Source organism: Parambassis ranga, chromosome 16, assembly GCF_900634625.1.
Source record: "Parambassis ranga chromosome 16, fParRan2.1, whole genome shotgun sequence".
In the NCBI taxonomy this organism is placed as follows: domain Eukaryota; kingdom Metazoa; phylum Chordata; class Actinopteri; family Ambassidae; genus Parambassis; species Parambassis ranga.
The window spans coordinates 17,042,514-17,065,945 of NC_041036.1; the positions used below are offsets into that span (position 1 = coordinate 17,042,514).

Here is a 23,432-nt window from a genome sequence, read left to right on the forward strand (position 1 = left end):
AAAGCAGGAGTTTGACCAACAATTGATTTTGAAAGTTTATAGACTGATGTTGCACAGAAGAAACTGTGGAGATAAGAAAAACACATCTACATGGCCAGTTTGAATGATAAACATAAGGTGTTCTTAATCTCAAAACAAAGTTACAGCAGGCTCAAATTAATCTCTGTATGATCTGAATACCTCACCTCATAAAGAGATTTATTATGAGAGAAGTCGATCATCTCTGTACAATAAATAAATTCCGGGCTCCACGTTATAAGCCTGGACCTTTAAACCCAAACAACATACATACAAGTATTTTAAAAAGTATTAAAGATGATACTTAACTTCTTAAATTTCTTGTCTAAATTGCATATTGTGTGGTTGCATTTAATCCCTGCACATTTGTTTGTGTGCTTTGACACCTGAACGCTGGGCAATTAAGTAATAAAGATACATCTGATTCATCGTCATTGTTTTTTGAAGATGAAAAATAGTTTGTGACATCTGACTCTTGTTTTTCATGTTCCTATGACAACTCAAAGAGTGTGATCCACGCTGGCATGACCCCGCAATGATTCCTCACAACCCCCTTATTATAATTTCTAATTTTACACTCTGAGGCGCGGCCCTGTCAGACCGTGTGCAACAAATTAGAGGATATGTGCCTGTCAATGCATCATGGGAGCAATGCCCTGATGACTCCTTCAGTTTATTTCTTTGTAAAGTGTATCTCTTCTTACCTGGTACATGAAGCACATGAAGTTCTTTTTGCTGCTTTGAAAAACAAGTTAAAAGGTTAAGTGGGGTTAACTGACTGAATTTACCAAGTAGAACACACAAAAAAGTCTCTGCATGAGCCTTTATATGAGAAAAGGGGCTAATAAAAATCTTACAATTTAATACATATTCGTGAAAAGGGCACTTTAAAACACACTTTTTGAGGCAGCATGTGAACAGTAATCATAAAGTATCAAGTGACTGTCATGCTCTGCTAAATGAAATTTAAATTAGTGCTGCACTGTAAACCCTTAAGTCTTTTTTAGATGTGTGGATTAGGAACATCTGAGTGACATTAACTCTAATGAGCATCATGACTCCCAGCACCTGGCTAATATGGCACTTAAACTGTTAAGTGCCCCACTTATGTAATGTGTAGGTATGGCTTGTAAGAGTATGTGTCTCTCTTACCTTTATGCCAGGTAGGAACTGTATGTGTGTCTGTGTGTGTGTGTTTATAGAGCCCTTCAAGTGTACATCATCTAAAAGACCATCTAAAAGCCCCCACTTCACTGCCGTGACTGTTTCGACTGTAAAAGTAGTCGTGGCACCATATACGCTCTCAAAACTCAAGCGGAGAAAGTAAGCACCATAATTGTAGATAATTTTGTTTTACAAGAGTTTGTGGTTAAGGGACTATGGTGAGAATCCCACCCAGGAGAGCACCTATACCCCTGTACTAAGGGCCAAGCACAAGAAGCTGAGTGTAACAATACACTGTTGTATTGTTGGTCAAGTACATGTGTTAACTCTGCAGAAGATTGCCCCCTATGAATTTGACCTTATTATATGTCACATTATGTGGGTGATTGATACGTTTTTTGGCCTCATGCACAAAGACTCTCCTCCCACATTTACACTTACAGAACCTCCTCTGTGGACGTCAACATGTTGGACCTCCAGAAAGCAGGCCATGACTTTCACTGACATCCTTCTTCACCCCTTGGAGTTCCAGTCCGTGTGCCTGGATGGAAGTGCACAAAAGTTATACAATCACACACACTCTATTTTCCCTGCTGAGGTCTATAACCCTTTGACAGGTTCAGTGGGGAAATGTAGCTAAAGGCAGGTGAAGCTGGAATTGTTGTGAAATCGTAAGATCACTATTTTTTAAAAAAGATTTTTAATCTAGAAAGTAATGAGTAACTGAAGTAAATGTAAGAAAAAACTACATCTTTTCAAATCCTCTAAAATAAAAGTAGTAGTATACAGTTTATTTATTTATTTAACAGTATGACCTCTGAATTCATCTAATGTTATTTCCTTTCTCCACTGAATTCTGGGAGATGCAACCAAACAGTCCCACTGGAGGAACTCCTGGCTCCTCCATTTTTATTTATTTTTTAACTAGGCTTGCCAGGCGTTTCGCTGCAGATGAGGACCAACCATGGTTGGGGGGGGCATACCAAAGTCCTGAGCTCAGCCCAAGTGCAGCAGTCTCACAATATGTCAGCAGTGTTATTTTTACAGGGTCATATTAGAAAACTGAACGGCTCAGCATCTGCCCCACAAGGGCATTCCTCAGTTGTTGACCCTGAACAAACCCACAAGCTCTTGTGCTCCTGTTCTTGCATCAGCTTGTTACAAGTCCCTGATTTCCAAAGTAGTATTTACCCCTGCCGTGACTCACCAGGCAGTTCACTTGTAATGATAAATACTCGCATGAATTAAACAGCATGGATCTCAACAAGTCAGAACGCAGACATTTAACCCGTAAATCCTGGCTGCTGTCTGCGTTAGCATAGTTAAACACATGTTGGTGGATGAGTGCGAATCAGTCTCAGCCTCAAACCTTCACAGGAACTGGGGTCATTAGCCATCAGACTGATAAACAAGTCTGTGACATAATGTGGAAACACTGATCCCATTCATAGGTCTCATCACCCGCAAAACATTCTGCATGCCGGGCAAATCTCACACATATAAAACAAATTCCTTGCGGTCGGTGGGGGGATAGTGAGCTTGCATGGGGGAAAATGGCTGTTTAGTGGAATATCACTCTGGCATCTTCTCACATCCACAGAGAGTTGGGAGTCTGGGTGAGATTAGAGCACTGGTGCCGTTGCGGCTTTGTCTTTGTCTCTCTTTGCCCCAAAAATACCATGTCAGGAAGTGGATAGTCTCTCCTCCCAGGGAAGAGCAGTGACCCCCTCATCTTCTGGGTTCCTGCAGCCATTTGTTTCCAAAAGGAGAGAAAAAAAGCAATGAAGCTCCTCATATAGTCTTTGTATGTGAGCTAACATCACAGTCTCATAGCTAAAAAGGCTTTGAATGAGATGGCTGTTTCCTTATTGAGTGTGTGTGAACTTTTAAAGAGAGTTTCTACTGCATGCAATCTCTTTTAGGTCTGTTGGTCTGGACATAAATCAAATGTAAGGGTTTGGAACCTCAACGGAAACATGCAGTAAATGTTCATGTTGGAAAAACATAAACTTGTTACCAATTAGTGTTAACTGTGCACCCTGGCAAAAGCTGGCCCTCATTATAATGACCAAAGCTATTTGGTGTATTAACAGTGCAGCCAAAGCATATGAAGTCAGCAAAGTTGACGCTCACTTGTTGTAGGTCTTGGTTGTGCCAAGCCTCGATCAAAGCTCAATCTTCTACTTGGATAAATATGATTAATCCCATTTCCCTTCGCCAGTAATCATGCGATTGTTGTAGTACTGAATATTTAAAGCCAAATGAAGTATTAAATGCTTTGACTCGAATGACATGACGTTATTAGATATGAAATATAGTTAAGGAAATTGGCTTATTAAAGTTCTTCAAAGGTTACTGTATTTCCATCCATGCACTCACATCTAAGTGACTTATTACTATAATACCAGGGCTGCATAGAGCATTAAGATGATGCATGGCAGTGAAAATACTTTACATTACACATAAATCATGCATTCAGAATTATTACAACATGCTTGATGTGTAATTGTTTTTTTAAAACAATTATTTATTTCATGCTGCTGTAAAACAGAGCCTTTTCTGGAGCCATTCAGTTTTTATGTTGTTTACTGGTTTTTACTATAACTTCATGCTGTGGAACAATAAACAGTAAATAAACCACATTTCCAAAGTAATCCTCCCAACCTCTGTACAGCCAACACTAACCTGTATATCACTGTCAGGGAGACATGCTGCTGCAGGACATTTAAAAAAATATACAACACCGCCCCCTTCTGTTCAAACGTAAATCTACAACACGCAACGTAAAAACCAAAGCATTTCAATTAATAAACAAACGCGGGCTATATTGCGTTACAATTTATTTTATTTACAAATTATTAATGTAATACATTTTACCTCTCTAAACCCGCCCTTTAGCTTGTTGTTGTAACTCTTGTGGTGTTTTCGCTCCGTGTTGAATCTGCGGCAGAGAAATGAAACCGACAGGAACCCACGTGTCCAACTCACAGGGAAGCAGCAGCGGCCCTGAAGAAGCAGGAGCAGCAGAGTGGAAGTTAGAAAACGCTTTTTGTTGTCTGGTTTCTCTCTGTGTCCGTGGAATTACGTTTGAGGACATTTGTTAAACATGTCGTCGTTCAGGAAAGCGCTGAAGTCCCGACAGAGAAACCACCATGAAAGATCTCAGGTGGGTTTGCTGTGTTTTGTTAGCTAGCTAGCTTGTTAGCTAAGGCACTGTAACTATGATTACAGATTGTAACAACACGCAGCAATAACTACAAATAATGTTTGTATCATTTTGTTCGATCAGCCTGGTTTCAGGAAACATCTGGGTTTGCTGGAGAAGAAGAAAGACTACAAACTCCGTGCAGAGTAAGTTAATACAAACTTTGTCAAATAAAACACTTAATGTCAAACGTTGCTGATAAAATATGTGTCACTTTTGTTACAGTGACTATCACAAGAAACAAAACACTCTGGCTGCTCTCCGAAAGAAAGCCCTGGAAAAGAACCCAGATGAGTTTTACTTTAACATGATCAGCTCTAAACTGCAGGTAAGATCATATTTAGAGAAGCATTAACTCTGCTCAACTGCTCAATACCTTTGTATGATTTATTGTTGCTTTGTGTCATGTTGACAGGATGGAGTTCATGTAATGAAAAAGGCCAAGGAAGAGACTGAGGTGACGGAGGAACAGAAGAAAGTGATGAGGACGCAGGACATCAGATATATGGAGATGAAAAGGGTCGCAGAAGCGAAGGTGTGTGCGGTGATGAATGAATGTTTCATAATGTTATGACCGTGTCAAAGCTATTTTACAGGGAGTGCATTCTGCCATGGAATTGCACATAATTAAGGGTTTGTTTTACACATAAGTAGGGCACTAGAGCATAGGTGGTATTTTATTAATATCACATGATGTGAAAGGACTCTCTAAAACCACGTGTGATATGATTGGGTGTGCTGTCCGTAAGCTATTGAGGGTACTAGGTGGGATTATAGCATTTTCCTTGACTACATCAGTTCCAAATATTATATTACACACTTTTTTTGTGTATTATTTGCTTTCAGAAAATTGAGCGGCTGAAAGGCGAGCTCCATCTTCTGGATGCAGAAAACAAACAAAAAAACAAGCACACATATTTTGTGGATACAAAGAAGGAAGGTGAGTGCTTCGAAGAATAAATGTGCCCTGCATGACAGTGTTAATAGCTGGGACAAAAATGAGAAGTGTTTACAGTTTTGTTTTTCCTGTTCCTTCAGTGCAGTCATTCAACCTGGCAAAACACCTCGACACAGCTCCTGAGCTGGTGGACAGAGTGTTCAACAGACCGACACTGAAAACACTAGAAACAAAGAGCATCCAGGGAGCTGTAGATCCTCCCAGTGTAAAGGTCTGTCAACACACTGATGGAATAGTCCTGTTCTGGTTTCTAAAGGTTCATGCTTTAATCATTTTAAAGTTCTGGTGTTCAGTGTTTTTTTTTGTTGTATTTGTAGAAAATGGCTAAACAGAGGAAGCACCAGTATAAAATCCTTTCCCAAAGGATTGACAGAGAAAAGAAAATGTTTGTCATCAGCCAGAAAATTCAGACACGCAAGGACCTGCAGGTTGGGAAGAGAACCTCAAGCACAAAGTGTTTCACTGATGGTGTGTTATGAAGTGCCTTCATGGCTGTTTTCCCCTCTTCCTCCAGGACAAGAATAAAAAGGTGAAGGTAAAGAAGGAGACAACCAATGCTGCAGCTATCTACAAGTTTGAAACCAAGAGGAAGCGCTGAGGAGGAATACTGTGGAATTAAAAAGAACTGATACTTGGAAAATGTTGGACTTAAACCCAGAAGAATGGCTTTGATTACAGCTTTACAGTTTTGTACATATTTATCTAACGTGTTTAGTTTCTTTCAAATAAAAGTCAAAAAACAGGTTGCAGTGATTCCTTGCAAAAGATGTGGCTTTTTTGTAACACCACTAGGGGGCATTGGTGCACCATATGAAATGTGAAAAAAAACATGGGGCATTGATAAAAGGCTAAGCTTTATAGCAGAAGTTACTTGTATGTAAACTTGACAGTCAATGACATAAGAGGCCTTGTCACAGCTGGACTGTAAGATGTAGGCCAGGTTCAGTGTAACCTGCAGACCCTCTTAAGGACACCCGATTGCTGTCTCATAACCGACCCCACACATGTGTCACTGCAGGGTAGACACAGCTGCAGCTAATAAACTTAAGCATAATAAAAGGTGACAGGTAGCAAGCTTTGATAATAAGGACATTGTCAATGCTTGCTCGTTATCTCGGTTTAATCAAAATGACCCATTATTAATTTTATTAGCTGCAGCTGTGCTTATGTAGTGACACCTTGTATGGTTACAGCTCCAGAGAGCAGAGCCAGTGTAAGCTGTCACAGGCCATCATTTAATAACTGAATCAGTCAAGTTTACAGTATAGTGACAGGCCATCATTACAGCAGGAAAAACAGCTGTTATGACAATGCAGAACATCCCGAAAGCTCCAAATGTCTCGCTCACATCTGACCGCCTGACATACACACACACACACACACACAGTGTGTGGATAATTGTGCAGTGTGTGCCAGTTTGCCCATGTAGTTTTAAGGTAATTTGCTCTGATGCCTCACCAGTTCTGCTCTTAGCCCCCGCTGTACTGCACTAAGCCCCATATTTTAGGTAATGCAATCACATTTAGACTGTAAAAAATGTAGCCCTGTCTTATTTTTCATTCAACCTCTGTACAACTAAGTATGTGTACCTATGTGTGTTTACTTTCCTTACTGTGAAACTGACTAAAGGTCTGCCAGCGGCAGATCGCACTGACCCGGGCTTGATTGATCATTGTGGTGGCAGCAGCTTCATAAACAGGACTCATCCATCAGCCTCTCCTGGGAGACACTGGAGGCGAAGAGGGGACAGATGTAGCCAGGCGAATGTGTCACCAGGCACAGTGAGAGGTGGAGGGGGCTGCGGGAGAGCAACCAGAGGCCTTGGCCCAAACACTGCTGACCAGAGCAAAGGTGAGCCAACAGCTTGAGACGGGCCAAAAAAGGGTAAGAGTGATGGTGCTCTTATTTAAAACTCAATACGAAGGTCTGGTTTTAAAAGGTTCAAGTTTAGCAATTTAAATGATTCTACACACATACAAGCCATTTTAGATATTGTTACACATTAATATATATACACACATGCTTGGACAGGCCCTGTGAGGCCTTTTCAGTGGCATTTCCACGTTTGTCACATTGGTACATTGTGAATTGTGAAACAGTGAATTTCGGCCTCGGCCAACTCTCCTTCTCTCCCGCCTTGCACCCTCCTCCCCTCCCTGCCCTCTTCATTACTGCGTCACACTGGTGAGAGAGCGTGCGTGTACCGGGACCCCTGGGGGCCCTGCGTCCATAAGCGGAGGGGGTGGAGGTCATTGAGGAAAGCCCAGGGGTCAAAACACTGTGTGCGCAGTTCCGGGACCCCTATCCGACTATGCAACCCAGGCACAGATGAGCCACTGTTCCTCCTCAAGCTCTCCTTTCATTCCCCCCAGCAACGGGGACTCTTACGCCTGGGTGCAGTGGAAGGGCTCATGGGTGGGCAGCGGTTGACCTTCTGATTTTAAAGATATAGACAGACATTCCTCTATTGTCAAAAGCCTCGTAATTCATTCGACTACTTGCGCAGGCCATCCTGTCTCCCCATAAGCTATCTCTAAAGTTAATGACCCTTGAGGTTTGTTAACGAATCATCACTTTTGGAATGGGGGTTGGAGATGGAGTACTGTGGGGTAGTCACACAGCTGCAGGGCATGACATTGACCCTGAAATATAGAAACTGGTTAAGAGGGAGCACAAAACAACAGATCTTTGTTCTCTAAGTTTAGTTGTCAGACATGGATAAAAAAGTGTAAAAAAGTGTCACATTTGTAATGAACTTGCGTTTAAAAAATCCTTTTTTTCACTGTGGCTCTAAGATTCTCATCTATTAGATCAATAACCTTTCTGACACATATAGTACTACTTTTGATTATTTGATCTACTAAAATAATTCTGAAAAGGCTGTACTGACAGGTGGCAGAAGTCCCTGGGATAGACTTCTGAAGAATTTACAGGGGTTTATGAGTTTACATTTTTTATATCAGATTATGCAAGATACAAATTGGTTCCCTCTTGGTTTAACCTGGTACTTGATCTCTACAAACACACAAGTGCCGCACTTCCACCCAACTCATTCACCACCACATCTCTGCCCTGCTCCAAAGCCAGCATTCAGAGCCAGGGTTAAGGATGGTTAAGGACAGTACTAATCGATCCCCCAATTACAGAGAGCTAGAGAGGGAGAGGTGGGGAGGAGAGAGAGGTAGCCTGGGGTTTGAGTGTTGGGAGGGTATCTCTGAGTGCGAGGGGTGGGGGATGAGAGGTAGTCTTTATCTGTGGATCCCTCGCTCCTTTAACTTGAAGCCGGGTGTCATGGGGCTTTTGAAGTAGTGGGAAGAGAGGAGGGACAGAAGAGAGAGAGGAAGAGGAGGGGAGGGTTGGCGTGCAGGCAGGGTCTCTCTTCATGCCAGGGGGAAGATGTCTCAAGGAAAATCTTTACAGCCTTGACAGTGCCCCTGACGTGCATTCATTTTTGTGTATTTGTGTGCGAGTATGTGTATCTTAGCATGTTTGTATGTGTGTATATGCATGTGTGCCTGAGTTGAATGTCTGGCTCTTGCAATGAGGTAGGGATCACAGAGCCTCCTTTTTAAATTGCCGCTAATGAGCCCTAGCTGGCGAGAGGTACTTGAATTGATTAAATTTGCATGGGAGCCTAAATCATGACAGGGGCCCTCATACTATGTGCACCCCACCTCTAGGTGCACACACACACACACATACACGTACACACAGCACCCCTGCTACGCCCCCAACCTCCACATCAGACCTACAGGGGGTATCTCTCTGCAGGAGAGAGGGCCAGGATAGACCAGGGGGAGGTTGTGTACATGTGTGTGTGTGTATGTGTTTGTGTGTGTGGCGTTGAACAGGGCGTGGAGCGCACCCATCTGCCCCGGTATTACTGTCAGTCCATCATTCAGGGGAATGCCAGGCGCGTGCCTTGGGGACGTGTTCATTACGCTTTAACTACCGGATCTGTCCTTGTCTCGCAGCCTCTCGGTGTCATTGTCTGCCAGAGATTGCGTGTATGTATATTTATGCAAGTGTCTACTTGCATCACAATTGAAAGCACTCAGTTCATGTATACGAGGAGGAGGGGTGAGGTGTTGAAACCAAGCACGCACACACTGGACACTGAACTTGAGTTTAATACTGTAGCTGTGTTCATTTTCACTCCATTATCATGGCAGTGGTATCTTAACCTACCTCAATCTTTCAGACTCTGTCCTCCTGCTGTGCACCTTTTTGTCTCTCAAACATTGCTTAATGTGCACCTCTTTAACGGTAACTGTGACAACATGTGCCACATTTTAACTAGTACGAATAGTGGCGTGTTAGAATGAGTGTGAGAGTGTGTGAGCGCACACTATGCTGCGGGACAGTGCTTGTGCGTTTTTAGCCTCGGTGATTGCAGTAATCAGATGGGGGTGTTAATCAGAGTTTGTTCGTCAGTGGCCTGATGAAGGGCGATGAGGGCCGCTGATTGTAATGTGATGCTTCGATCGGTGTCTACAGAGACAAACCGCCAAGAGAATCATTATCATACCACACCCCCCCCCCCCCCCCCCCCACACACACACACACACTTTTGGAACACTACGACAGACTGCTTAAGTGTAAACAAACAAGCAAAACACTACATTTGTCTGTGCGTGGAAGTATGTCACTGGGAAGATGCAGACTCAATTATCATTATACGAGTTGTTTTCATTCCAGTGGACACAATGACACATTGTCACATGATGGGTTATATATCACTATTTAGGTGTCAGTGTCACCCCTATTGAAATAAGAAGAGAGCAGGGGGAAGGGATGTGATGGGGTTAGAGGGGAGAAAAGCTGTAGCTGAGAGAGGTTTGGGGGGGTGGGGATGTAAATGTGACCCCATGCTTTATAGCGCTGTCTCGCCACAGACGGGCTTGCATCAGATCTTTTTCCCTTTTTCTTTTTTTTTTCTCTCTTTCTTGCAAGGAGGGGTTGCTGACGCTATTATGGCTGCCTCATCAGCCAAGTCCCTACAAGGGCTGATACAAATTAATTAACCTAATTAGGGGCTGTGATTGCGGGTGTGATTATAGGGGCTGGAAGGGGAGGGAGGGAAGAAGGGATAGAGGGATGAGGCAGAGAGGGATGGTTCATGTAGGTGGGGGTGCGCTGGCAGCCAGGGCCCAGGCGATGATGAGCCGAGAGTTGCGGGAGAGGAGCCAAGATGCTCTGCATGGCTAATGAGGAAGGCATACTAGCTTACACTCAATTCTCCCCCTTCTATTTACTTTTGTTTGTTTTCTCCTCACCTCTCTCATTTGCAGTGTAATTTCATAATACCTCTGAACCTCTGAAGTTGTCTGACCTATGTGACAACAATTTGGACCAAACAGGATTCCAGATTTATTTACAAATCTGAGGAGTGCCTTCTGTTGATGTTCTGTAGTATTATGCTGCATAGGGTGCAGTGCCTATTGTTCACTTAAAATGTACTCCCCACAAGGAACAGAAATGCCCTCTGGGAACACACATACAGTTACACACAAACATATCAGCTCACACAATATCTCATCCTTTCGTATGCACAACCAATCGTGGCTCAACTTCACATGCACAGACTCTCTGCTCGGCACACTCCAGAGGAGCAATATTTAAATCTCCTTCTATTTGTATTGGAAACAGAACAAAGATATTCTTCAGACTGAAGCAAACTGTGTTTTCTTGCAGGCATCAGCAATTCTAATGTTTCTAATGAGTTGGAGGAGAAGAGGAGCGAATGGAAGCAGTTAGGTATCAGTAAATAAAAAAAAATTACAAGCAAAGAAGAGACACACCAGAAAAGTTCCTCCAGAAATGCAGTTTGTGGCTCCTACATCCCTAAAAGAGCAGGAAACTTGTGCCACTGATGGCAATGTCACCTTTGAATGCTGCCGCTGTATCTGTGGCGTAGAACGCCTGTGGTGGATTGTGGCATTTGATTTCCAAGATTGTGCCTTTAGCTGACTCTCTCACATTCTCTCTTTTTCTTGCTCCCTCTCACATTCAGTGTTTCTGCCTCAGTATCAGTAGCTGGGATGTGATTAGGAAACTAGCAGACAGTGATAGGGAGGTGTTCTTATCAACCTTCTAATCTGAAGCCTTGGGGGAAAAAAAGGGCCCTTTTGTTTTTTTCTTCCAAGGATTCTGCATTGTAAATGGCTGCAAGGCTCCTATTCATGTATATATCATCAAACATTAGGGTTAAAAATATAGAAATAAAAAAACAATAGAAGATTTAGTTCAAATTTTATAAAATAAGCTCAGATGTGGGTATCAATACTACTTTCATGTGCAATATAAAGTAGCTGGTCATCTTAAAATCAAAGCAAGAAACAAAAGGAAAACACTTGGCAGGCTTTGTCCAAATGACAAATGCAATCTTTAAAGGGATTTCCGATTTCTGTGTTTGTCCACTTCCTCAGCCTTAACCAAAGCACCTATCATCTAAGGAGGTCCATGAGTTCCTTCCCTTATAGTGAGGAAATGGGCTACTGAATTTAAATGTGATAGACAGAGTCCGGAAGATGACCCTGTCATTAAAGGCCTTTTACCATTACTACACTATGAGAACATGCATTACATGATCTTAATAGATCAACAAATAACTCTATGTTACATTGCCACAGAGCTGGATATTCACCAAAGACAGGCCTAGTTATCCACAACAGACACAAACTGACCAAGGTGTCGGCTTTGAACTCCTCCTTGGCTCAAGAATCCCAGATTCAGCACATGTCAAGAGATAGACTTCTCCAGCAATTTAAACCACACATCCATTTGCAAGGTGATGGCCTCTTTTTCTAGGATGCGCAGAGAGTGCTGCTGGTAAAGGTCCTACTATTACAGGGAGGTACGGCAGTGATCTCTGAAACAACTACAATAAAAAATTGAGATTTAGTGTAGAAAGCTGACAAGAGGAATGCACATCCACCAGCCCACAACAAGCTGCCATTGGAGAATGAGGATTTGAACTCCACCCTACTCACCTAAAAAACAGCTTATTCCCAATATGGTCCAGAAATTTCTGCATTTCTTGTGGGGAAAAAAAACAAAAAAACATTTAAACCACGGAGGAAAGTACAGTTGACAATAGAGCTTTTACCCTCACTTTTCTAAACAACTAGTGTCACATCTTTCAGTGGAAAAAGCCAGGGGTACAGAGAAAGTGAAATGTTTAAACAAGAGTAAAATACTCAAATAATCAGCATGAATAACGTGACTGTATTAGTGTAATGTCTTACAAATTCTGCTGTAGCTCAACTTTATGACCTTAGTCTATATTTCATTAAATAATTTACATTTCTGTAACAGATGAGAACCATCGTGAAGCATTTGTATTCCATCTGCATCAAACAGGGAGAGTGGTGTTACAAGGTAGGCGATGCTCAGATGCAGAAAGTGTGCATGCATGTGTATATGTGTGTTGAGGGAGTGGGACCCTAGCGATTACGCGGGCCTTTGAGAAGTCCCTGTCTCCCGGCTCCAGTGTTCTAGCCATACTGATAAGCGTGAGGCCTGTCAGAGGGAAGGTAAATACGGCACTTAAGGATTCCTCCCTCATTCTGTAGTCACACTTACGCTTTAATTAAAGCCCAGTGAGAGAGAGAGAGAGAGAGAACAAGAGAGAGCAATAGCCCAGCAATGAGCCGATGCTATCAAGGGTCCACGCAGGTAGAACCACTGTTAGAAGAGCCCAAGATCTGGCCTTTGACCACTGTAAGTGTGTGAAAGAGAAACACAATACAGTACATGTTTAAGCACATGCATATGAATATACATAAATTCACACTACAGTGAGAGTGTGTTTTTTTTGTGTTGTGTTTCTGCAAGGCGTTTTACGTGGCTCTCCCAGCTAAACAGCTGTAGCAGGGCTGCTATCAGATATTTATAAGCGGCTCATGAATATGGATGGGAAGCAAGATGGGACTGATGTTTGTCCTCTAAGAGGGGATGAAAGGAGAACGTGCTCCTTTCCCTGAGAGACCCAGTCAGGGCCGCTCACAGAGCAGGGGATGGGAGCTCCGGATTGGGAGTAAGATGAGGATTGGGGTGGGTGCCATTGGTTCAGGACAGATGGTAACATTTAATTAAATGTGATTTGGATACTTAAGGCAAAGCATTTCCCTTATGGGTTTGTAAATCAAAAACTTGTAGTGTAACGCTGTCATTAGAATGAGTGTTGACAGAAGTCTTTGCTTTTGAATTGTAGGATACTTGCATTTTTGTGTATTGATGATTAATATAATTTACTTTGCAGAGCTAAGATATATTTTTTTAAAAATCTTCTGAATATGACTGTATTCAGTCCAGTATATAGGCTCTATATTGGATCTAACAGCCATGTGCATATGCTCATATAATGATGAAAAAAACATGTGCCTTTCTAACTCTAATCTTATCTTTCTGGTCAATGGAAATTAATCACAAGTATTTATCATTGTCACAATGAATAACAAATGTCCTTGTCCAGAAGCAGTCATTCCGATTCCCAGCAACAAACATTTGGTCTGTGGCGTGCATGACTGACCTAAGTGTCCACGGTAGAGGTCACCACATTGAGATCAGAGCACACGAAGCACCAGGCAAGCAAGCAGCAATGTACTACAATGTACCTTTCAATGCTAATCACCAAGTCATCTATCAGGGCTAATACATGGGCGCTAAGCAACCTGTACATGCATTAGACCTCCCCAATTACCATAATGGGTTGGTTTTTAATATGGCTAATAGGCTGGCACGACCTTGCCCATTCACTCAGCAGGTACATGCACCCAGCTGATGTGGAATGGACATATTTAGAGACTAAATGACCATTAGGGACTTTAAGCTGTTATGGGTTCATAGTTATGCATATGAAAAAAAAGGCTAGATGGATGGACAGATAGTTTGATGACAAACAGGAACATTTCTAGGCAAAAGTCAATAAAGGAAGAGAGGGGAAAAACAGACATGGTGATGTTGACGAGAATGGATATTATTGTTAGTATTGCTCCTTGAGAGTACAACACATAAAATGTCTATTTTACAGGGCAGCATTCTGAACATGCAGCCCTCTTCATATCTGATTGTTCTGGTGTAGGAGTACCCCGTAGGCACCGCCGGGAAGTACGTCAATGTGGGTGCAATGTGGTACCGAGAGGGTGGATGCGTGGAGAAGAGAAGGGGCAGAATCTGAAAAATGCGCCTCCACAAAAAAAAAAAAAACCCTGAGGGGGTTAAAATTTTGGTTTTCTCTGAGCCTTTGTGGTAGTGGACAAATGATCCCAGGAGTTGGACAATAATGTTTTTATGAGACTCTAAATGTTGAGCTCAACAAGGTCATTGTGGGAGTGTAATGGCCAACACGTGGCCAGGCTTGAACTCCGGCAGCCGCGCAGTTGGTCCGGGGGCAAGAAGGGGAGAGGAGGTGGGAGGAGAGCAGGGGACTCACCCCTTAGGGCTTCTCCAACAAGCCTTCACTTTGTTCTTATGGGAGAAAAGAGCCACTCAGAACATAAAGTACCTAGATGGCCAAAATATGCCAGGCCTGGCCAGGCTGGGTCTTGTAAACTGGCCCAGAGAGATAATGTTTCCCTGTAGCTAATCTGTGCCTGGATGCCCACGCACTGGCATCTAGTGAACAATAACCCCTTCCTGCTTCAAACAAGAATCCTTTTCTCAGTCCCTCTTGTTGGACTTTAACAGTCTATCTGTCCTCTCTGTGTGGGGGTCAGTGATTTATGTTTGTAAGTCAGGATAAAGGATTTCACTGTTGTCTGGCTGTCCACTGTCAGGTGCTGAATGCTTTGACAGAAAAACTGTCTGCATTTTGTTATTGAAAAGGTACAAGACATATTCTCATATAAATAATGCACATACAGTCAATCTGTTTTTTGTCAAATGATAATCATTCACATTATGTGAACTAATAATCTGACAGTAATTGTAAAACAGCCGCTGAGTCTGCAGGACTAAGCATCAGCTTCTTAGACAGGCTGAACAGATGTTTAATAGGACAGACCTCATCCTGTCAGTCCTTGGGCTCATACTCCTGATAGTCATATGGTGAATAGATGAGCCCAGGTTTTGTATGTGTTCCCCAGCTTCAGGGTCCTCTGAGGGAAACTGTATGTCTGCTGTTAGAAAGGGCTGAAGCACCAGACAGCTAATCAATAGATCAATCATAACATTTCCACTTGAAATCAATTATGCATAGACTTCCTGTCATCCTTGTGCCTTTGTTTTAAATAGTCTGACCATCATCCTTTAACAATTACTTGATACATTTGTTTAGTATTATTATTATTAATGAATCAGTTTTCTATATTTTTGTATATACATCTCACAAACACAAAGAACATTTGACATTAACATCTATATTTTCAAAGGACTAATTAAAAGTCAAAGAAGAAAGAGTGTCAGTGACAGAGATGCAGAAAAAAGTACTACAGAGGGTACTTTGTTCCAATCTGCACGCATGAGCTTGTCTTTTCGACCATGTTGAATTCCAGCCATTCAGATGACTGGAGTGCGTAGGCCAAGCCTCCAACGCGTTTCCCCGTCACCATCACAACAGTTGCCATTCATGAGGCTCCAATAGCACTGTGGACATCTGCACCACAGCTCTTGTCACCTCAAAACCCTCTTCCCTGCTGCTCACACACACACACTGTCACACACATGCCAACACACGTATATATTCACACACACACTAAACTTCTCATGCTAAATGCCAGCAGAGAGAATCATTGGGGCATCAGAGATGGCTGTTGTCTGCATACGCCCATGTGTGGTTTTGTGTGAATGGGTCCCAAGGGTGGGGAGGTCTCTGATACAACAGGGTGCTGGCGGGGGTGGCACATTGCTTGGCCCTCTCGGGTGTGTCACGATGCTCGGAGGGCTGGGTGGGTGACAAACCCAAGGTTTTCGAGCAGAACGACCCCTCAGCATTCCACGCAGGCTTGTTACACCACAGTGACGTGGGTGGCCCAGGTGACCTTTGAGCCTATGGATCTTTCTCATATGTGTCCATTGTACCATAGATGCCGTATCAATTTCCCACATCTACGCAGTATAGATCTTGCGGGGTCCTCAGTCTTCGGCTTTTCCCTTTTGCCTGTACCATTTTCACAGAGAGTAACTATCATCCCTGATCTGTAACTGTAGCTGGTAGAATAACATAATTCCACTGAACGAAAGCCTTCTATAAACTTCCCATTCATGGTATTCCAAAACTGGCTCCCCAGCTGGTATTTCACACCATCGGGTACTGGGCGTCAAACACAGAGGTTTGTTGGATAAACATCCAACGCTGAGTAGGAGCGCCAAGCATCACTGTTATTGTTACTGCTTAATGCCATGCACCAGCATTGTTGTTTTGCAGCAATCAACACATACATATGTAATAAAGCTGAGAGGCAGTGGGACAATACAAGCTATTGTAACGCCCAGCTCCTAGTCGGATCGGCACAAAGGCCCCCCCACCAGTCTAGATCGAAGCTGACACTAGCTTTGCATAACTGTTTTCCTGGACTGGAAATAAGTGTTTCCTTGTTGAGACTGCAAACCAACTAGGCTGGTCCCTGCTAGGAGTCACCTGGCGTTTGTGATGGTCTTATTGGGTTGAAGCCATCTGTTGAGCATGTTGGCATTTTTAAGAATGATAAGGGTTGATGATAGTGATGAGAGTGAGAGTTCAATGAAGGGAATGACAAGAGGTGACAAGACATTTTGGACTGGTTGCTGTAGATTGTCTGTACGTGCATCACTTTGGTGGCTTTGCGCGTGTACATGTGTGCACATCTAAGGGCAAACGTCGATGACAGTGTCAAGGGGTGAGTGATAACCGTGGTCCTTTCAACAGTGCAGGGAGGATCAGATGGCTGTGATGGATGGTAGGCAGTCTGGCCCTCTCTCCAGCCCAGTGTCTGGAGGTCTGGGTTTGAACACGGCTTGATTTGTCAGACTAAGGTTGCCTAAATGTCTTTGTGGGCTAAAATGTTTTTAACAGAATAATCACATAAGCCAGTTGAATCCTTGAATGTAGCTGTCAGTTATCCACTAAAGCATTTGGAAAACACTTTGGCAGTCAGAATATCGACAGTAAACACAGAGGTAAAACATCTTCAACAGGAGGGTGATAGTCTACCCCTCTTATCTCAACTTTTCTTCTTATCACAAATTTCTGCACCTCTATCTTTTCTTTATCTTCTCTCCTCATTGATTCTTGTTCTTCTTCTACTTCTTCCTCATCTGTCTCGCTTCCTTCATCTTCATCTTTTATTTCTCTCACTTTTATTCTCTTCATCATATACACTTTGTATTATGTGTATAGATGCAATATATCTCTGTGACATAAGACTTTTCTGAGTAGTTATTGGTAATGCTGTATCTGCCCTTTTTTTTCTCTGACCAAAGTTGGCCAGACCCATTTCTCCCTCCCGTGTTTGAAAGCACTGTGGACTCTGTGGTCTGTGGTCCACAGTGCCCCGGCAGGCTTACAGAGGGGCAACCAACACCCCAGAGAGAAGCTACAGTAACCTGCCTTGCGTCTTCTCTCAATCTTTAAACATGGGGGGGAGACAACAAAGGCTTTGGTGAAAGGGAGGCTCATGTGAAAGAGCACAAGGCACACTAATTGACGGCTGCAGGGAGTGAGAAAGACAGTAGCAGAGATGAGAAAATCACAGACCCTGCTTACACTTTTAACATTCTATTGTCCATGCAGAAACATACCACATGTGGTAAATTGTATGGACAGAGCACATATTAAAAAAGAGTACATTGAAAATCTTCACTCTTCATCATGTATATTATGTGTGGCTCTGACGCTACCACATCTTCACAGCTTCAACAGAATTTGTTTAATCTCACTGGCATATGCACTCATATGTGGGCATGAGGAGAGAGAGAGGTATGCAATTTGCTGCTTTGTCACTGGTTTAGTAAGAGCAAACTCAAAGCCTAGGGCCAGCATTTAATTGCTTTGACCGTGTGCACCAAAGAAGTGCCACACCAATTAATCCCTTCAGTGGCAGAGTGTCCTGTCCCATGCCTGCACCCCCTGGCAGGGCTGTCCTGCAGAGAAGGGGGGTGGGAGGTGGGTGTGGTGGAGAGGCACATGGGAACCCTTTACCAACAATGGGTACCAAATCCATACCCTCTGCTACACATCACCACCCTCCCCCCAACATCAATGGATCCTTTTCATCTGTATATTCAAGCAAGCAAAGCAAACTGATTGATGTAAAGATGTGATAGGTGTAAAGGGGTGATGAATTGATAAAGGTATGGGGAAAAACATCTATATTAAAGAAATTGTGCTATCATACTTTATGTATAAAAAGTAAGACATATTTTTTATACTAGTCCATTTCATTGTTTTTCTTCTTGCATACCAAAATAACAGGTTTTCGTTTGGTTACTGTCACAGTGTTACTTTTATTTTATTTTTCTGACATAACTGTAGCTGAAATAACATTTGGTTGTTAAAGGATGTGAAATACATTACAAAGACATTATTATGCCTTTACTTTCAGTATACACTTACACAAAAACACAAAATATCCTACATCTGCGCAAGATCCTGTGAGTGAGTGACAGATTCCCCTACCACGCCCTCTGCCTGCTTACCCATGGGTCCTGAGTCTTTACCTTCAACAAAGGACCTGTCACCTCTACCCATCATCTCCTCATCCCTAGTCCCCTTGACTGTGGGTCTACAGAGGGTAACTCTAAATAGTGTGGCCACTGAAGGGAGAGCAGGTGGACTGTCGGAGAGAGGCATATTGGAAGGAAAAAGACAGGGGGAAAGTGACTATAAGGAAGAAAGCACAGGGAGGGGATGAAGAAAGGAGTGAAGAGAGGAGGAGGAGGAGTGCTGTGTGTGGATGCAGCATCTGGCTGATATGCAGCCATGTACTGAGGCGATGAGGCGCCTCCAGCTCAGGAGGAGGTAAAGGGGAGTTTGAGTGAGGCCAACACAGATAGCCGACGAGATAGACGCTAACAACAATAGTCCCCTGTAGCCCACAGCACCAGTCATTCATGCTGCTGACAAACTCTCTCGACCGTATAATTCTGTGAACTTCCTTTTTACACCCACACCTTAGAACTTTGCTCATCATTCATTCAGTTTGCAGCAACAAGACAGAAATTAGGATCCATCATGAATAAAGAAGAACTGTCACGTACAGGGAATGCGATCACTGTGAAGACAGGGCAGTACGATGACTGACCTTTTGTCTTATTTAAAAATCAAAAGGGTGCCGCTGCAAGGCCCGTGGGGGAATGGAGGTGGTTTGGCTGGAGAAGCCAGGGTTGGCGGGGGTGTCTGGGTGCTAATCCATGGGACCGTCAATGACCCCTGACCCTGGGGGCACGGGGTTGGGCTCTGCCAAAATGCGTCTGTGAAAGCCAGGCCTTCCCTCTGCGCTTTGGGAAGGCCAAAGCCTCGCAAGTCCTCCTCCCAGTAATGATTAATGGGGCAGGGTGCGATCGACACACGCTTAGCCCTAGGGATGAGCCTAAATGGTAGTTTTGACACCACTGAGAGACGAGGTTAAAGGTGATCAATAACAAGCCGCTGAAGGAGGAGAGACAGAAGGACAGACACAGTGAGGTGGAGAAAGGGAGAGGTGGAAGCAGCAGCTCTTTTTAATTGGCCTCTGCTCATTATTTTGTAGTCTTTGTACACCATCGCCTCCTTTGTGCATGTCCCCACCTTCAGCTCCGGGTCACATATGTGTGGGGCTTTTTGGTGTTTTTGTTAAGTTGACCTCAAAATGTGTTGACTGGTTTAGAGCCTGACTCCAGAGAAGTAGACTATAATATGGTATTTAAGGGTATTCTTGGGTAACTTCTGCAACTATCCACTTGTGACATACTTTCATTAATCTTATACTTCATCCTTCCGGTACCACGTTTTTCTACTTTTCTATTATATATACATATATGTACACACATGCATGTGTCATTGTAAGTCATTTCCCTCTCTGCATGACAAACTTCATGTGCCTTAGTGTCTTTGTGCAGGTTTTTGCAGTGCACCCTTTCAGAGTTTTTAGTGAAGGAAGAGGAGTAGTACAGGGTATATAACTGTACTACACACACACACAGCAGCAGTCGTGGAGTATCTCTCAGAAGAGAGCTGATTAGGTCTAAGACTGGGGACTGCTTTGCCTAATCATATCGCTGCATCCAAATCATCTGTGTACATTTCTAATTACATGGTGGCATGCGGTGTCCTTGAGCACAGTGGCAGGTCTCCATTTCATCTCTGTGCTGTCTCTATTCCCCCCTCCTACTTGCCTTATTTTTTTCCCCCCTCTCCCTTCTCCTCCATCCTTATTTCCATCAGCCTTATCTTTGTTGTTGTTGTGGGGTTGACTGTGCGCCGAGCTGCAGCCCTCATTTGCCCACCGATCTTCGTCCTTTGAACTCAGCATCGCAGGGCAAAGCCGACTGTCTGGGACAGCGGGATCATCTTTGATGATCTGTTTATTGTCCGGCTCCAATTTGCAGGGGTTCATAATATAACATTCATTCCATCGTGCATAACACGGAGGATCAGTCATGGGTAAAGGACACCAAAGAATATGTTGAGGTTTGGATTATAGAGCTGGCACAAAGTGTGGAGCAAAGCTGGCACTTCCTTTCCTCTGGTCCATATATCTACTTAAAAAACAAAAGAGCTGCTCAGGGCATGTAGACAGATGGTCTTTCAGGTGCTCTCCCTATACATTTTTGCACTCTGAATAGCAATGTTTTTTTCTTTTTGAATACATTGATAGAAAGAAGGCCCTGAACATCTCAGCATGCTCTAGGTTTAGGTGACCTTCCTATTGTTTACAGTGTGTGTTTTTTACTGCAAGGCCTCGTCCTTTCTTTTCTTCACCTCTTCTCTGCTGTAAACCTTGTTATTGAAGTCAAAAGACATTGCAACAGCTTTGCACCAATCGACAAAAGCCTGACTTGAAGGGGAAGAGAGGGGGATAACCTTTAACATGTGACTGCTATGTCCTTTTCGGCAGAGTGCAATTAATTTTGCAACCTTGTGCAGAAATCTAAAACGTCTGCCTCAACAGATGTGCAGTGTGATTCCGAGTCCTGAAAAGCTAATGTTTAAAAAACATAGATGCATTATTATTACTGCTTTGTCTGGATAATGAATAATCTACAGTACATTTCCTTGGGCAACCTTTTTATAAGACAACTTACAGGAAGATGGCAGCTTGAGCAGTACATGTGATGGTATTTATCCTGTTTTTATCGCTGTGTTTTTATCAGCCGGGAAGGTTGTCACAGCCATTGTTTAACACCAACCAACTCTGTAAATTAGGAGTAATTGCTGCTACTGAATGTCTCTCAAGTATGACTTTCTTCTCATTGTATGCTACCAAGTGTAACATCTATGCACGGCTGCCTGAAGGCAAGTTCTTGAGATATTAGTTCTCCTCTCTCAGAACTGTTAGTCACACTGACAGACACCTGAGGCGATATAAAATGTCCCTCAAAGCCATGAAAGAGAGAGACGGGCTACTTCTCTTCTTCAAAACCTCTGGGTGAGAAGCAAAAGCATACAAAGGGGAGGGGAGAGTAACTTTCTAAAGCTGCACTTATATCCCTTCGCATATGGGGGCCATACTTCGGAGTAGACATGAAGGGAGAACCCATATAGCTACAAGGTCCAGTATCATAAATAACACAAGACTTCTCCTCTCCCTGTGCCATCTCCTCCACTCCACTGTTGGAGTGTTTCATATGGTAACTAGGTGTTCACTGTGTGGCCACATTGTTGCCCATCTTTCAAGTGGCTCAGAGGAGGAAACCTTGAGGTAGAGGGAAGAGAAGGAATTTTTGATGAAAAAATGCATTATTCTGTTCTTTTTCCAGGCTCCAACCCCCCTCCCTTTCTCTGCCACTCACTGTGGGAGAGGAGTATTTATTACATAAATGGTGATGGGAGGAGAGGAGAACTCCGGCCAGAGGAAGAGATAGTAATAGGGGAGTAAGAAAGCTACTGGCTCATTCACCTGTCAGGCTATAAATGTGGGTTTGATGGTTAGAATGAGCCTCTTCTGGGCTCTTACTTAGTGATGATGAACTTGTCATAAAATATAAACGTAGACATACTTATATATCAAAGGAGAAACTGTCCTGAGAGAGTGGAAAATGTCTTTTTCCATGCCTGTCATATCAGATAAAAAATGACACACTACACTCTCTGTAGCTTACTTATTAATAAATAGACAACTGAAAAAAAAAAACATTTTGAGTGGTGGTTTGCAAGCTACACACCTGTTGGACGAGACGATGGATGGATGACAACTAAAATGAAAATTTACAGCCTGGTAACCTAAAACTTGTTCTTATAAATGGCCTTTAAAAAAGCACTGAAATGATTTACTACACATCAATAACCCCCCTAAAAGACAGTGGTTCACAGAATCTACATGCTTCTTTGACAATAAGAAGCTTGGCTCCTGCATCATCCCTCATCTCTACATGAGGATGATCTGGAATCCCAAGAATCACGGCCGAGTACATTATTCAGCCGCTTGTATTATTTCCATAATTGCCAGCATTGTAGTGGTGTTTGTAATGTCATTAATAACAGGCGTTGGCGTATAATACGCTTAATGTTATTTATCTGTTGGCAGATAGCTTGATGCTGCTAATCCTCATTCATTTGCTGTGGATCAATGCAAATCCGCTAGCGTGAGTGAAATCCCCTCCCCCTCCCAGAGCCAATGGTTCCTAATGTATTTTCCCACCATTAACCAGCCATAATCCCTGCTAATCATCACTAATCCACATCTCCTGTGTGTGACGATACTTCCCTGATGAAGGAGGCATTGGTGTTCCCGGGCACTGCCGAGGCTCGGAGCTCCTACTGCAAGTGCTGCTGAGGGCCCACTCAGTGTAGGAGAGCAGACTGCTGAGAGGCGAAAGAGGAGGAGAAGAAGGAGAACTGTGCTGATTTGTGGGTCAAATAGCCGGGTTTTGCTGTTTTGTGATGAGTTCTTCTCATGTATTATTGATTTAACAGCATAATGGAGGTTATGTCCCTCCATACAGTGCAGAACAAAAATTGCATATCAT

General features: G+C 43.1%; 1 protein-coding gene across 1 annotated transcript; it reads left to right on the forward strand.

Annotated features, from left to right (window-relative positions):
- The first annotated feature begins 4,152 nt into the window (after positions 1-4,152).
- On the forward strand, positions 4,153-6,098 carry utp11 (UTP11 small subunit processome component). The gene is made up of 8 exons (XM_028425834.1): positions 4,153-4,348; positions 4,472-4,533; positions 4,613-4,715; positions 4,803-4,922; positions 5,234-5,327; positions 5,426-5,556; positions 5,663-5,773; positions 5,860-6,098. The coding sequence occupies exons 1-8, from the start codon at positions 4,289-4,291 to the stop codon at positions 5,941-5,943; spliced, it is 765 nt and encodes a 254-aa protein (XP_028281635.1). The 5' UTR covers positions 4,153-4,288; the 3' UTR covers positions 5,944-6,098.
- The last annotated feature ends 17,334 nt before the right edge of the window (positions 6,099-23,432 follow it).

What these genes read in the sequence shown, in the direction of transcription:
- utp11 (XM_028425834.1), top strand. Translation starts at nt 4,289, where the DNA reads ATGTCGTCGTTCAGGAAAGCGCTGAAGTCCCGACAGAGAAACCACCAT. An exon ending in ACCACCATGAAAGATCTCAG is followed by an intron (nt 4,349 to 4,471) that starts GTGGGTTTGCTG and finishes TTGTTCGATCAG; the next exon opens with CCTGGTTTCAGGAAACATCT. An exon ending in AGACACGCAAGGACCTGCAG is followed by an intron (nt 5,774 to 5,859) that starts GTTGGGAAGAGA and finishes CTCTTCCTCCAG; the next exon opens with GACAAGAATAAAAAGGTGAA.